The sequence below is a fragment of the Nomascus leucogenys genome, chromosome 5 (genome assembly GCF_006542625.1).
Source record: "Nomascus leucogenys isolate Asia chromosome 5, Asia_NLE_v1, whole genome shotgun sequence".
Lineage (NCBI taxonomy): Eukaryota > Metazoa > Chordata > Mammalia > Primates > Hylobatidae > Nomascus > Nomascus leucogenys.
This window is the reverse complement of record NC_044385.1, coordinates 46333187-46346562: the sequence shown is the minus strand read 5'-3', so window position 1 is coordinate 46346562 and position 13376 is coordinate 46333187. Positions and strand designations below refer to the sequence as shown.

The 13376-nt window shown below is 36.5% G+C and overlaps 1 protein-coding gene across 1 annotated transcript in view; it reads left to right on the top strand.

Moving 5' to 3' along the window:
• WDR78 (WD repeat domain 78) overlaps nucleotides 1–13376 on the top strand; it is a 108701-nt gene that overhangs the window by 54144 nt on the left and 41181 nt on the right. Inside the window, 1 exon segment of the mRNA XM_030812982.1 lies at nucleotides 9017–9172. Coding sequence (XP_030668842.1) covers nucleotides 9017–9172 — 156 coding nt within the window.

Here is a 13376-nt window from a genome sequence, read left to right as displayed (position 1 = left end):
AATGTTCTCATGTACATTCTTTGAGTCTGTCAATCAACAAGTGAATATTGAAATATATAAAGCAAAAATAAAAATAATTTGGCCAAACCACAACAGTAGTTGGACACTGTGATCTATAGCTTTCAGAATTTGACATGCTAAGTAATGTATAGATTTGAATAACATAATTATTCATCTTGATTTTTATGCATACTATATCATAGAACTTAATACTCTTTAAATGTTTATATAAACTGATTATTTACTATGTCACAAAGAATGTCAGCCATAACTATTAACATTTTAAATGTGTCAGACACTATGTCCTTCACATATATTAACTGGTTTAATTTTTACAGCAACCCTATGAGGTAGATACTATTATGCTTCCCCATTTTATAGATGAGGAAACAGGCAAAGAGAAGTTTGCTAACTGTTTTGGTTCTAGAGCTTGTGCACTTAACTACTATACTTACCACCTCTCAATGTGTACAGATTAACAACCCTGAGCACATTGCATAGCCAAAATCTGTAAGGTGTAGCCAAAGAAGTAATTACAAGCAAAGTTTTTTTCTTCCTTTTTTTTTTTTTTTTTTTTTTGAGGCAGAGTCTCACCCTGTCACCCAGGCTAGAGTGCAATAGCACAATCTTGGCTCACTGCAACCTCTGCCTCCTGGGTTCAAGTGATTCTCCCCCTCAGCCTCCCAAGCAGCTGGGATTACAGGCACCTACCATCATGCCTGGCGAATTTTTGTATTTTTGTAGGGGTTTCACCATGTTGGCTAGGATGGTCTTGAACTCCTGAACTCAGGTGATCCACCCATCTCGGCCTCCCAAAGTGCTAGGATTACAGGCATGAGCCACTGTGCCCAGCCAGTTATATTCTTTTCTTTTCTTTTTGAGACACAGTTTCGCTCTTCTCACCCAGGCTGGAGTGCAATGGCGCAATCTTGGCTCACTGCAACCTCCACCTCCTGGGTTCAAGCAATTCTCCTGCCTCAGCCTCCCGAATAACTGGGATTACAGGTGCCTGCCACCATTGCCAGCTAATTTTTGTATTTCTAATAGAGATGGAGTTTCACCATGTTTAAGGCTGGTCTCGAACTCCTGACCTCAGGTGATCCTCCCATCTCAACCTTCCAAAGTGCTGGGATTACAGGCATGAGCCACCGCACCTGGCCACGGCCGGTTTTATTGTTAATTGCCTTTATTATGCAGCAGAACTATAAGCTAGTTTTTACAAAAGATTAACAGAACAAACCCCTAGCAAAAAAATTAACCATTGCTTTTAATCAAAGAACACACATACATCTTATTGGTGAGAGCATTTATTCCTTACTCCTAATGTTTTCTTTTATGTGGAAGAACATGAGTGGATATCTTTATCTCCATCTCTTTCTATTCTCTCACTCATTCCTACTTAGGAGTGGAGGTGTGACTTACTTGATTGGTAAATAACCATACATGGGGATGTATGGTTATTCCCCTGCTTTCCCTCTTCTGGTAGCCTGCTGGCAGAAAGGAGTACAAATTCTGATTGGTTTCTCCATGCTATACATTTTATAGGGGGAGGACTCCACATTGTTAGGCCTGTGGTTATCAAGCTCATTGTTGCTGCACATCTAAACTGTATCAGCCAATCTAAACATTATCAGTAATAAAGGTAATTTTGATCTCTGTTTTATTCCTTGTCAGTTTCTAAATTGGTGCAAACTTGGATGGACCCAGAAAAGTGAATTCCTAGATGATATTTAGTAACTTTTTCTAGTCCTTAACCAATTCGTATTAAGAAACCTATTCATATTTTTTCCAAATATTAATATGTAGTAAAGGGTTTAAATATTTTTAAATGGATTACTGTATGTAACTTTAGGTTTCCAATTCATATTAGCAAACCTATTCATATTTTTTTCCAAAAGTAAAGAGTTTAAGTATTTTAAATGGATTACTGTATATAACTTGATGCTAAAATATTTGAAAACAAAAAAAGAATGATTCTTTATGGAACTCAAAATAATCAAAACTTCCCAAGAAGTAATAGAATTACACATTAACTCAAAGAAATGGGAAAATTTTACCAAAATATACCACTTTAAAATGGCCTAGATCAAGGTCAATTACTTTAGAGGTTTATTCTGTAAATGTGAGAATACTTTATAATATTCATGTGTATTAGGGTTCTTCAGAAAAACAGAACCAATAGAATATGTATATATATTCATATCTAGGATTTATTTATTTATTTATTTATTTTGAGATGGAGTCTCACTCTGTCACCCAGGCTGGAGTGCAGTGGTACAATCTCAGCTCACTGCAACCTCCGCCTCCTGGGTTCAAGCGGTTCTCCTGCCTCAGCCTCCCAAGTATCTGGGACTACAGACACGCCACCACACCCAGCTAATTTTTGTATTTTTAGTAGAGATGGGATTTCACTGTGTTGGCCAGGATGGTCTCAATCTCCTGACCTCATGATCTGCCCACCTCGGCCTCCCAAAGTGCTGGGATTACAGGCATGAGCCCCTGCACCTGGTCGATTTATAGTTTATATCTAGTATTTATTTATAAAGCAATTTATTACAGGGCATTGGCTTATGTAATTATGGAGGCTGAGAAGTACCATGATCTGCCATGTGCAAACTGGGGACACAGGAAAGCTGATGTGGTAGTTTGAAGCCCTGAGAGTTGAAGAGCCAACAGTATCGATTCCAGTCTACCTCTGAACACCTGAGAACCAGGATCACTGAGGGCAGCGGATTGATGCCCCTACTGAAGTAATCAGGCAGAGAGTGAATTCAACCTTCCTCCACCTTTTAATTCTATTCAGCCCTCAGTGTATTGGATGATGCCCACCACATTGGAGAGAGCCATCTGCTTTACTCAGTCTACCAATTCAAATGTTAATCTCTTGTGAATACACCCTCACAGATAACCCAGATACAACATTTAATCAGCTAGCTAGGCATCCTGTGCCCAGTCAGGTTGACATATATAAAGTTAACCATCACACCATGTTATTTAAATTGCTCCAAGTTATATAAAATATGAGGATATTTACTAGTTTTTAAAACAAGGTTAACAAAACATTACAAAGAAAATATAGACTAATCTCATAGATATGTGGAAAAATTAAAAATATAGTAGTACTAAATTTGAACCCTCAAGGCATTAGGAATCCCTATAGTAACAACTTATTCTAGGAGTATAAGATTATTAAATATCAGGAAACCTATGATTCATCATTACAAAATCATATTTATAGGTTTAATGTAAAACAAGAATGGTAAATGCCAAAAAGAGTAGTTGATGCAATTCAGACTTCATTCGTGATGAAATTATCTGTATAGGAATGGTATGGATCTTCTTGATAAAATATTTAAAAAGCAAAATTTTTGCTTGCAGGTGAACCACTAGAGATAATAATTGCTGTGATCCATTAAATATAAGAAGCAGAACATAATGTCACTTATCACAGTAACTCTTCAAGTTTGTTTTGGCAGTTCCAACTATTGCAGTAAGACAGCAACAGATATAAGATATTAATACTTATAAGGATTCAAAAACAAATAGTCATTATTTGTAGGTGACATTAGTGTCTACTTAGCTACCTCAGGAACATCAACTAAAAAAAATAGTTCCAGGATGATGCAACAAAAATGGCAGAGTAGGTAGTTCTGACAACGTGTCCCTCCACAGAAATGCTCCTAAAACTGAGCAAACGCTGTCAGAATCTGTTGCATTCATGGAACAAGAACAGAATGTTCTTTAAAAAAAAATCCAAAGAACAAAACAATCTTGATAGCTTAATAAAATGTTTGGAAGATAACAAAAAAAAAATTTCCAAGAAGTAGAGAAGAAAAACAAAGAGATGGAAAATCTAAGAGAAACAATAAAATTAGAGGACCAATCCAGAAAGTTCAATAGTCAATAATGGTTCCTAAAATAGAAAATGGAGGGGAGGAGCTAATTCAGTAAAACCTCTCCGACTTGAAAGTCAAAAGTTGGAAGATGGAAGGGGAACAAAAAGTGCCAGCATATTACCAATAAATGAAATTTTAAAATGTGGGGGACAGAAAATGTCCACAAACTACCAGAGAGAAAAATAAATAGGTCAGTGTAGAGAACAAGACATCAGACTGGTTGGAAACAAGAATGTAATGGAACACTGCTGATATGCTTGGCTGTGTTCCCACCCAAATCTCATCTTGAATTTTAATCCCCATAATTCCTACATGTTGTGAGAGGGAAGAGGTGGAGATAATTGAATCATAGGGGTGGTTACCTTCATGTTGTTCTTGATAGTGAGTGAGTTCTCATGAGATCTGATGGTTTTATAAGGGGCTTCCCCCTTCGCTCGTCACTTGCTTTTCTCACCTGCTGCCATGTAAGACATACCTTCTACCATGACTGTGAAGCCTCCCTTGCCATGTGGAACTGTGAGTCAATTAAAATTCTTTATAAATTACCCTTGGTAATTTTTAATTTTAATTTATAATTACCTTTGGGTATGTCTTCATAGCCGCATGAAAATGGACTAATACAACTGCCTTCAAAATTTAGAAGGTAAATAATTTCCAGTCTAGATACTACATCCAACCAAACGTCAAGTATGATGGTAGAATAAAGACATTTTCATATATGCAAAGTATCAAAATAATTTACCTCTCCTGTATATTTTTTCAAGAAGTCAAGGATGTGCTCAACCAAAACCAACTGTGAAACTAAAAAGGAAGAAGACAATAAAATACACTGAACAGGAGATCTGACATACGAGTGAGGTGATAGTAGTTCCCAGAAGGATAATGACTGGATAGCCTAGGATTTCAGCTGTTCACCAAACATAAAAGGCAACCTATTTACATTAAAACTTGAGATTGGCATATTGATCACTACCATAACCTAGATGCTTGCTGACATTATACAATCTCTTTAACCTGAGGACAGAATACTTAGTTACATTATTGGTCTGAATTCTTTTCTGCATCTTGCTTGCATTTACCATTCTTTTTTTTCTTTTTTCTTTTTTTTTTTTTGAGACAGAGTCTCATTCTGTCGCCCAGGCTGGAGTGCCGTGGTGGAATCTCAGCTCACTGCAACCATCACCTCCTGGGTTCGAGTGATTCCCTGCCTCATCCTCCCAAGTAGCTGGGATTACAAGTGCCTGCCATCACACCTGGCTAATTTTTGTATTTTTACTAGAGACGGGGTTTCACCATTTTGGCCAGGCTGGTCTCAAACTCCTGACCTCAAGTGATCCACTGGCCTCAGCCTCCCAAAGTGCTGGGATGAGGCATGAGCCACCACACCGCCTTTACCATTCTTAATCCAGTTCCTGCTTTCCTTTTCAATAGGCCTCCATAGTTAAGTTGAAGCTTAATTATTTGAAATGCCACCTTTATCATAAGTGACTATATGTATACTGTCAGGGAAGACTTACTCCTCCCTTTTTGTGAACCTTTACAGAAAGAACTTCTGCTAAATTAACACTTTTGGCCTCTCTCTATACATTATTTACTCATTCCCAGGAAAAGAGAAGTGACTGATTTGATAAGAGAATTTAGGAGAAGGAATGAAGCTCAGTAATTTGTGGCTGAGTCACTTTTTGTTAAGTCTGTTCACTTGCAGAAAGCATGCAATCTGGGCTGTTCTTACCCCTGTGGAGGAAGTCTGTGCTTATCTAGCTGTGACAGTTACTGGTTAGTAATTCTTCCCTATATTCTGGAAGGAAGAATTAGCAAGTCCATTTAGTTGCAGATTTAAGGCTACATTTTTCAATTAGACTTATCAGTAATAAAGGTAATATGTTGACCTCCATTTCTCTGATTCTTGTATCTCTTCCAGTTTCATCCAAAATCAGGCAGGGAAAAGGTACACTTTTATCGATCCATAAAATCTTTTTGTTGTTGTTGTTGTTATGAGATGGAGTCTTGCTCTCACACCCAGGTTGAAGGGCAATGGTGCAATCTTGGCTCACTGCAACCTCTGCCTCCCAGGTTCAAGTGATTCTCGTGCCTCAGCCTCCCAAGTAGCTGGGATTACAGGCACATGCCACCACGCCGGGCTAATGTTTGCATTTTTAGTAGAGATGTGGTTTCACCATGTTGGCCAGGCTGGTCTCAAACTCCTGACCTCAAGTGATTTGCCTGCCTCGACCTCCCAAAGTGCTGGGATTACAGGCGTGAGCCACCATGGCTGGCATCCATAAAATCTTAATATTTACTTAATTTGCATCTAAATTCTTTAGTGTAAACTGTCTTTCATTATTAAAAAACTTTATTATGAAAAATATACTGCAAACAGAAGAGCATACAACACATACATGTGTAGTGTAAAGAAAAAATCAATACCATGTACTCACCAGCCAGGATAAGAAATAGAACATCCCCAGTTGATTAGAAGCCCCCTGTACACTGTCCTATCACAACCCTCTTTCTTCTAGCCACCTCTAACAGAAGTATCCACTCTCCTAACTTTTGGGTTGATCATTACCTTGCTGTTTTTTGAGACAGAGTCTCGCTTTGTTGCCCAGGCTGGAGTGCAGTGGCACGATCTCGGCTCACTGCAACCGCCGCCTCCTGGGTTCAAGCGATTCTCCTGCCTCAGCCTCCGGAGTAGCTGGGTCTACAGGTGTCTGCCACCATGCACAGCTATTTTTAGTAGAGACAGGGTTTCACCATGTTGGCCAGGATGGTCTCGATCTCTTGACCTCGTGATCTGCCTGCCTCGGCCTCCCAAAGTTCTGGGATTACAGGCGTGAGCCACCGCGCCTGGCCTACCTTGCTCTTTTAAATGTTTTTTTCTTTTATAGCAGATGCTGTAACTGAACTGCCCATATCACGTCTGCATTACCTCTTGCTAGCCAATCTCCATCTGTCGACACCTGCGTTTCTTTGCCTTTTAACAACTATTTAAACGTGTATTACACTGAGAAATGCTTAAAAAAAAGGCACAGTTTGAAATGCTTCTTTTCTGATACCAGTTAAAATAAGCTTTCTTTAATAGCATATAATTATAAAATTGGGAAGTCACAATCATTCATTATTACCCATCTTTTACATAACATTAAGGCATGAACTTTGAGATTTTATTTTTTAACAGCTTTATTGAGTTAGAATTATATACAAAACTGCACTTATTAATGTATACAATTTGACAGGTTTGAAAGTTTGTTTCTTAGGTTAATTAAACTTGTTCAAATGAACAAATGTAACTATAGCACCCAAACTAAAATGAGCAGTAATTTGTTATCTACAAATAAGAGTCAACTTTTAATTATCCAAACATATTGTATTGCTTATTTATAATAGGCATATTTGTTTATGTAACAATTATTAATGACCATGTAACAGTATGTTCCTATATGCTAAACTTACTAAACTTTCAGTTAAAGGAAAGAAAAAGAAAGTTGAGTAATTCAGTGTTCAAAGATGTAATTTCTAAGTTCTCTTCATGAACATGGAAAATGTACTTTTTTCAATTGAGCAAAATATAATAGGTATTCTGTGCATGACTTTGTTAGATGGCCTTATGATAAGTTCATTAAGATATAAATATCATTAAGAAATTTGAGTTAACATTCTTACCCATTGAGGCTGGGCATGGTGGCTCACACCTGTAATCCCAGCACTTTGGGAGGCCAAGGCAGGTGGATCACTTAAGGTCAGGGGATCAAGACCAGCCTGGTCAACATGGTGGACCCCATCTCTACTAAAAATACAAAAATTAGCCAGGTGTGATGTGGGTGCCTGTAATCCCAGCTACTTGGGGAGGCTGAGGCAGGAGAATCATTTGAACCCGGGACACATAGGTTGCAGTGAGCTGAGATTGCACCACTGCACTCCAGCCTGGGCAACAGAGCAAAACTCTGTCTTAAAAAAACCAAACAAAACAAACAAACAAACAAACAAACAAACAAAAAACCCGATTATTACCCATTGAAAACATTGCTTTACTAGAGCTCCTCCATTTTGTATTAGGAAAATAATAGTTGTAGCAATTAAGAGGCTGCATTTATTAGATCCACATTCTGTTTTGATTTTTAAGGAAAAAAATTATTTATTAAATCACCATCCTTTAACTGAAAAATTGGTAAATTTAGCATGTACAAATATATTGTTACATGATCGCTGATAAAATAATTGCTGCATAAACATAAATCAGCAGTGAAAGAGACTTGCAGTTTTTATTATTTAAAGATAAATAACATTGCCAATATTTGTTTGCAAGCCATTGTTATATTTTTGATGATTTGAATAAATTTAACCTAAACTATAATTTTGAAAGAGAAGATAATAGCCATACTACTATACAAGCTTCTTGAGATCAGAGTCTATCAATTTTCCCAGCAGGGACAATCTTTTCACATAATAAGTGTATAGGAAATTTTACTTGATAAAAATGGAATCAGATGCTTGCAAATATCTGTTGACAATATATTATGTATTAATCATAAGTAAAGGAACATAAAAGTCTTTTTATAACATATTTGTCCATATGCATATCACCAAGTCAGCCCTACAATGACAGACCAATGAGATTATACTGTACAGGTGTGGGGTAGAGGGAAGGGAGGTGTGATGGTCAGAAAATATTGTGAAGATAATTTGGAGTTATCCTTAAAGCATTAAAGTGTTTGTAGATACTAATAGTGTGATGACTAAGGATCTCTTGAGGTATCCTCATGATGTATTTCTTCATCATTTCTATCCACTTCCTGTTATATTGTAAAACAATAGTGTTTTTAAAAATAAACAGTAGATTCTTTTTTAATTTTTAATTTCTTTAAAGAGAGGGTCTTACCATGTTGTCTAGGCTAGAGTGCAGTGGCTATTCTCAGGTGTCATCATAGCACACAACTGCTTCTAACTCCTGGCCTCAAGTGATCCTCCTGCCTCAGGTGGACCAAGTAGCTGGCATTGGCAACTGCATCAGGCAACAGTAGATATTCTTATCTTAGATTTTTCTGTGACTAGTTATGTGTAAAGCTAAAATGTTGGAATTTGGTTTAAAACAATTTTTACCTTTCTGTCTCTTTATCTAGGCATAATGTCCACTGCCTGGGATTTGTATGATTCTTACAATGCTATGGAACTTCTATCTTTATCAGTAAACCAATCTGTGGTTGAGTCAAGTAGTAAAGCAAATGCACTTCCTAAAGATCAGGACCAAAGAGTGCCAGGGAGCACTACAGAAAAAAGTAAGATTTCATTTATTTCAGTTTTTTTGAATGACTTTCACATGGCATTTTTAATAAATCCTTTTTTTTGACAGTTAACAATGTTTTCTTTCTGATGGACCATGAAAAGTACAACTTTTACTCAGAAATAGCACTATTACTCTATCACATGGTCTTGGACTTAACTGAAAAATTTACGTTTTTCTTGGATATCTGTCAAGAATTTTCAGTTTGTCTCTTTCTCTAGTGCACCTTTACTTGCTCTTAAGCTCCCTTTCGTACATGTGAGTTCCATCATTTTCTATCTCCCTTTCTTTCAACTAGATTACTTATGAGAAAAAGGATGTATACTAGCTCTATGACAACTTAAAATGGATTTATACATTAACAACAGTGGCTCTTAATTTGGGGCTATTTTACTTCCCCTGGGGACATTTGGATGTCTGGAGACATTCTTGTTTTTCATGACTATGAGGGCATCTACTGGGGATACTGCAAAAAATCTTTCAGTACACAGGACAGTCCCTGCAACAATGAATTTTCAACCCAAAATATCAGTACGTGTACTGCCATGGTTGAGAAACCCTACATTACACCTTTAGCTTCTAGTATTTTAATTTTTAAGATGAAATGTTATAATTAAAATCAATACAAAGTTGTAACTTTCCAAATAAACTTCGCAATGTGGAAGAACCTTTACTAAGTCTAGTTATAAGAAGTTTGTTCAATTCCACTTCGGAATAGTTTATGGTTATCTACTTTTACTTTTCCTATTCTGAAATGTTGTATCTTTTTCTTACAAAATTATATTACTGCATTTAGGTGATGGTTCTCATTTTAGAATAACTAAAACCTGATACATTTTTTTAAGTTTTGGCAAATTTTTTAAATTAAATGGAGATGTTCCTACTTTCACTAATTTTGACCCAAAGACAAATGGAATATTTTCAAGTTCAGTAAATCAGTAAGTATAAGTATTTTGAAATAACAAGTTTAAAGAGAATTAATAATTTCCAGAAAACAATTCCCTTATTTATAATTGACTACATTTCCTTAGGAGACTATAGATCCCAAAGACCTTTCAACTTGTTCTTTTTTTTAAAATCTCATTTTCTAGTCTCTTTGAATCTTAACTTTCAATAAGTGGCCTATATTCCATAGTTCTTTAACTATGTTTATGGTCATGTAGACTAGAGCTATGTTTTACTGAAAGTTGTTTATAATGAAGAATAGTTAATTTTCTAAGAGAACAATGAAGGGGAACAATAAATTATTTAATATTCGTTATCACTAAAGAAACATTGTTTTTGTTAAGCATGAATGTCTATACAATAGGTTTGCTTGTAGAAGCTATCAAAAACTGCTCAGAAAAATCCAACCTTAGACTGGAAATTACACTGGGACTTTATATTAGATCAATCTCTTCCACACCATTAAGGCCATTGACCTACAAAAATGTGCGAGTGCAAAGTTCCCCACAAAAAATAAATCTCAATTTGTGAATCTTTCAGAGTATTTCATGTGTGTATGGATGTGCTTTTAAAAACCAAAAGGGATAATAAAACCATATTCAATAACTACAATAGAAAATAAAGACATACTTTATTTTACTATTATAGCCAGTCAAGGGAATAGGGGAAACTAGAACTAGGAAAAGAAAATTTAAAAATAGAAAAAAATAGAGAACAAAGCTGAATAATCAGATTTAAAGGAAATTCAGATCAAAACTAGGACTAGTTACCTCTAAGGTCCTTTTGACTGAGATTTTTATAGTAGGAACAGAAAGGAAAAAAAGTTAAATATGATCCATATTTGATTTAAGAAATATTTTTATTCCATTTAAACTTTGAATGTATTATGCAAGTTGCATTTAACCTTCTATTTATCATACTCAAGGGGGGAAAAGTCCAATAATAATTGCCTTTGAATGAAGACCGTATCTCAGTTGATAGAGAAAAATTATTTTTTCTTCTGAAATAGTGCTGTAGGTTTAGAAAATTGATTAATAGAATTTTCTAGTACAGTTTTAGATTTACAGAAAAATTGAGCATATAGTACCAAGAGATCCATAAAATCCCTTCATCTCTCTACTTTCTGTGCACAGTGGCCCCTATTATTAATATTTTGCATTAATGTGGTATATTTGTTACAATTGGTGAACCAATGTTGATACATTATTATTAATTAAAATCCATAGCTTACATTAAGTTCCATTCTTTGTGTTATATAGTTCTTTGTATTTTAACAAATGCATAATGGCATGTTTCTACCATTACAGTTTTTTTTTTTTTTTTTTTGAGACGGAGTCTCGCTCTGTCGCCCAGGCTGGAGTGCAGTGGCGCAATCTCGGCTCACTGCAAGCTCCGCCTCCCGGGTTCACGCCATTCTCCTGCCTCAGCCTCTCCGAGTAGCTGGGACTACAGGCGCCGGCCACCACTCCCGGCTAATCTTTTGTATTTTTAGTAGAGACGGGGGTTTCACCGTGGTCTCGATCTCCTGACCTCGTGATCCGCCCGCCTCGGCCTCCCAAAGTGCTGGGATTACAAGCGTGAGCCACCGCGCCCGGCCCCATTACAGTTTTATACAGCAAAAAATTAATAGTTTCACTGTCCTAAATTTCCCCTGTGGATCACCTATTCATCATTTCTCCTTTCTCTTGTACCCTTGATAGTCACTGATATTTTTATTTTTATTGTCTTTATAGTTTCGTCTTTTCCACACTGTCATATAGTTGGAGTCATACAATATGTGTAGCCTTCTGAGACTGGCTCCTTTTACTAAACGATATGCACTTAAGCCTCCTGTATATTTTTTCATGGCTTGACAGCTCATTTATTTTTGTCACTGAATAATATTCCATTGGATGGGTGTACCACAGTTTGCTTATATATTCGCTTATTGAAGGACATTTTGGCTGCTTCAAATTTTTTGTGATTTCGCATAAAACGGTTATAAACATTCATGTGCAGGTTTTTGTGTGGATATAAGTTTTCAACTCATTTGAGTCAATATCTAGGAGCCCGATTTTTGGATCATACACTAAGAGTATCCCTAGCCTTTTACGAAACTACCGACTGTCTTCCAAAGTGGTTGTACTATTTTGCATTCCATTAGCAATGAGTGAGCATTACTGTTTCTCATTCTTGCCAGCATTTGGTATTGTCAGTTTTTTTGGATTGTAGCCACTCAAATATGTATGTAGTGGTATCTCATTATTGTTTTAATTTACAACCCCCAATGTGATATTGAGCATCTTTATGTCTTTTTTGGTGAGAGATCTATGTGGATGTTTTCCCCTTTTAAAAATTTGGCTGTTTGTTTTCTTATTGAGTTTTAAGGGTCCTACGTACAATTTAGTTCTTTATCAGATATATGTACGTACTTTCTCCTAGTCTATGGCTTGTCTCTTCATTTTTATTAGCAGGGTTTTTCATAGATGATAAATTTTTAATTTAAATAAAGTCAATTTATCAGTTTTTTTCTTTTTTACATTCTGTTTTTGATGCTATATCTAAAACGTTATCACCATTTTCTCCTATGTGAGAAGGGATATCCTAACCTTATTACTGATCTTAGGGGAAAGTTTTCAGTTTCTCACCATTATGTACGATGTTAATTGTAGGTGTTACCTAGCTGTTCCTTATCAAGTTCAGGAAGTTCCCCTTCTCTTCCTAATTTGCTGGGAGTTTTTATCATGAATGTGCAATGAGTTTTGTCAAGTACTTTTTCTGTGTCTATTGATGTATTTTTCTTTTTTAGCTGGTTGATGTGATGGATTACATTAATTGGATCCTGAATGTTGAGCCAGCTTTGCACACCTTGAAAAAACGCCATTTGATTATGTTGTATAATTCTTTTTATACATTGGTGGGTTCTATGGTTTCTATTTGCTAATATTTTGTTGAGGATTTTTGTATTATTTTCTTTTTTTATTTATTTTTATTTTTTTGAGACGGAGTCTTTCTCTGTTGCCCAGGCTGGAGTGCTGTGGCCCGATCTCGGCTCACTGCAAGCCCCGCCTCCTGGGTTCACGCCATTCTCCTGCCTCAGCCTCCTGAGTAGCTGGGACTACAGGCGCCCGCCACCACGCCCGGCTATTTTTTTTTGTATTTTTTTTTAGTAGGGACGAGGTTTCACCATGTTAGCCAGGATGGTCTGGGTCTCCTGACCTCAAGATCTGACGGCCTCGGCCTCCCAAAGTGCTGGGATTACAGGCGTGAGCCAC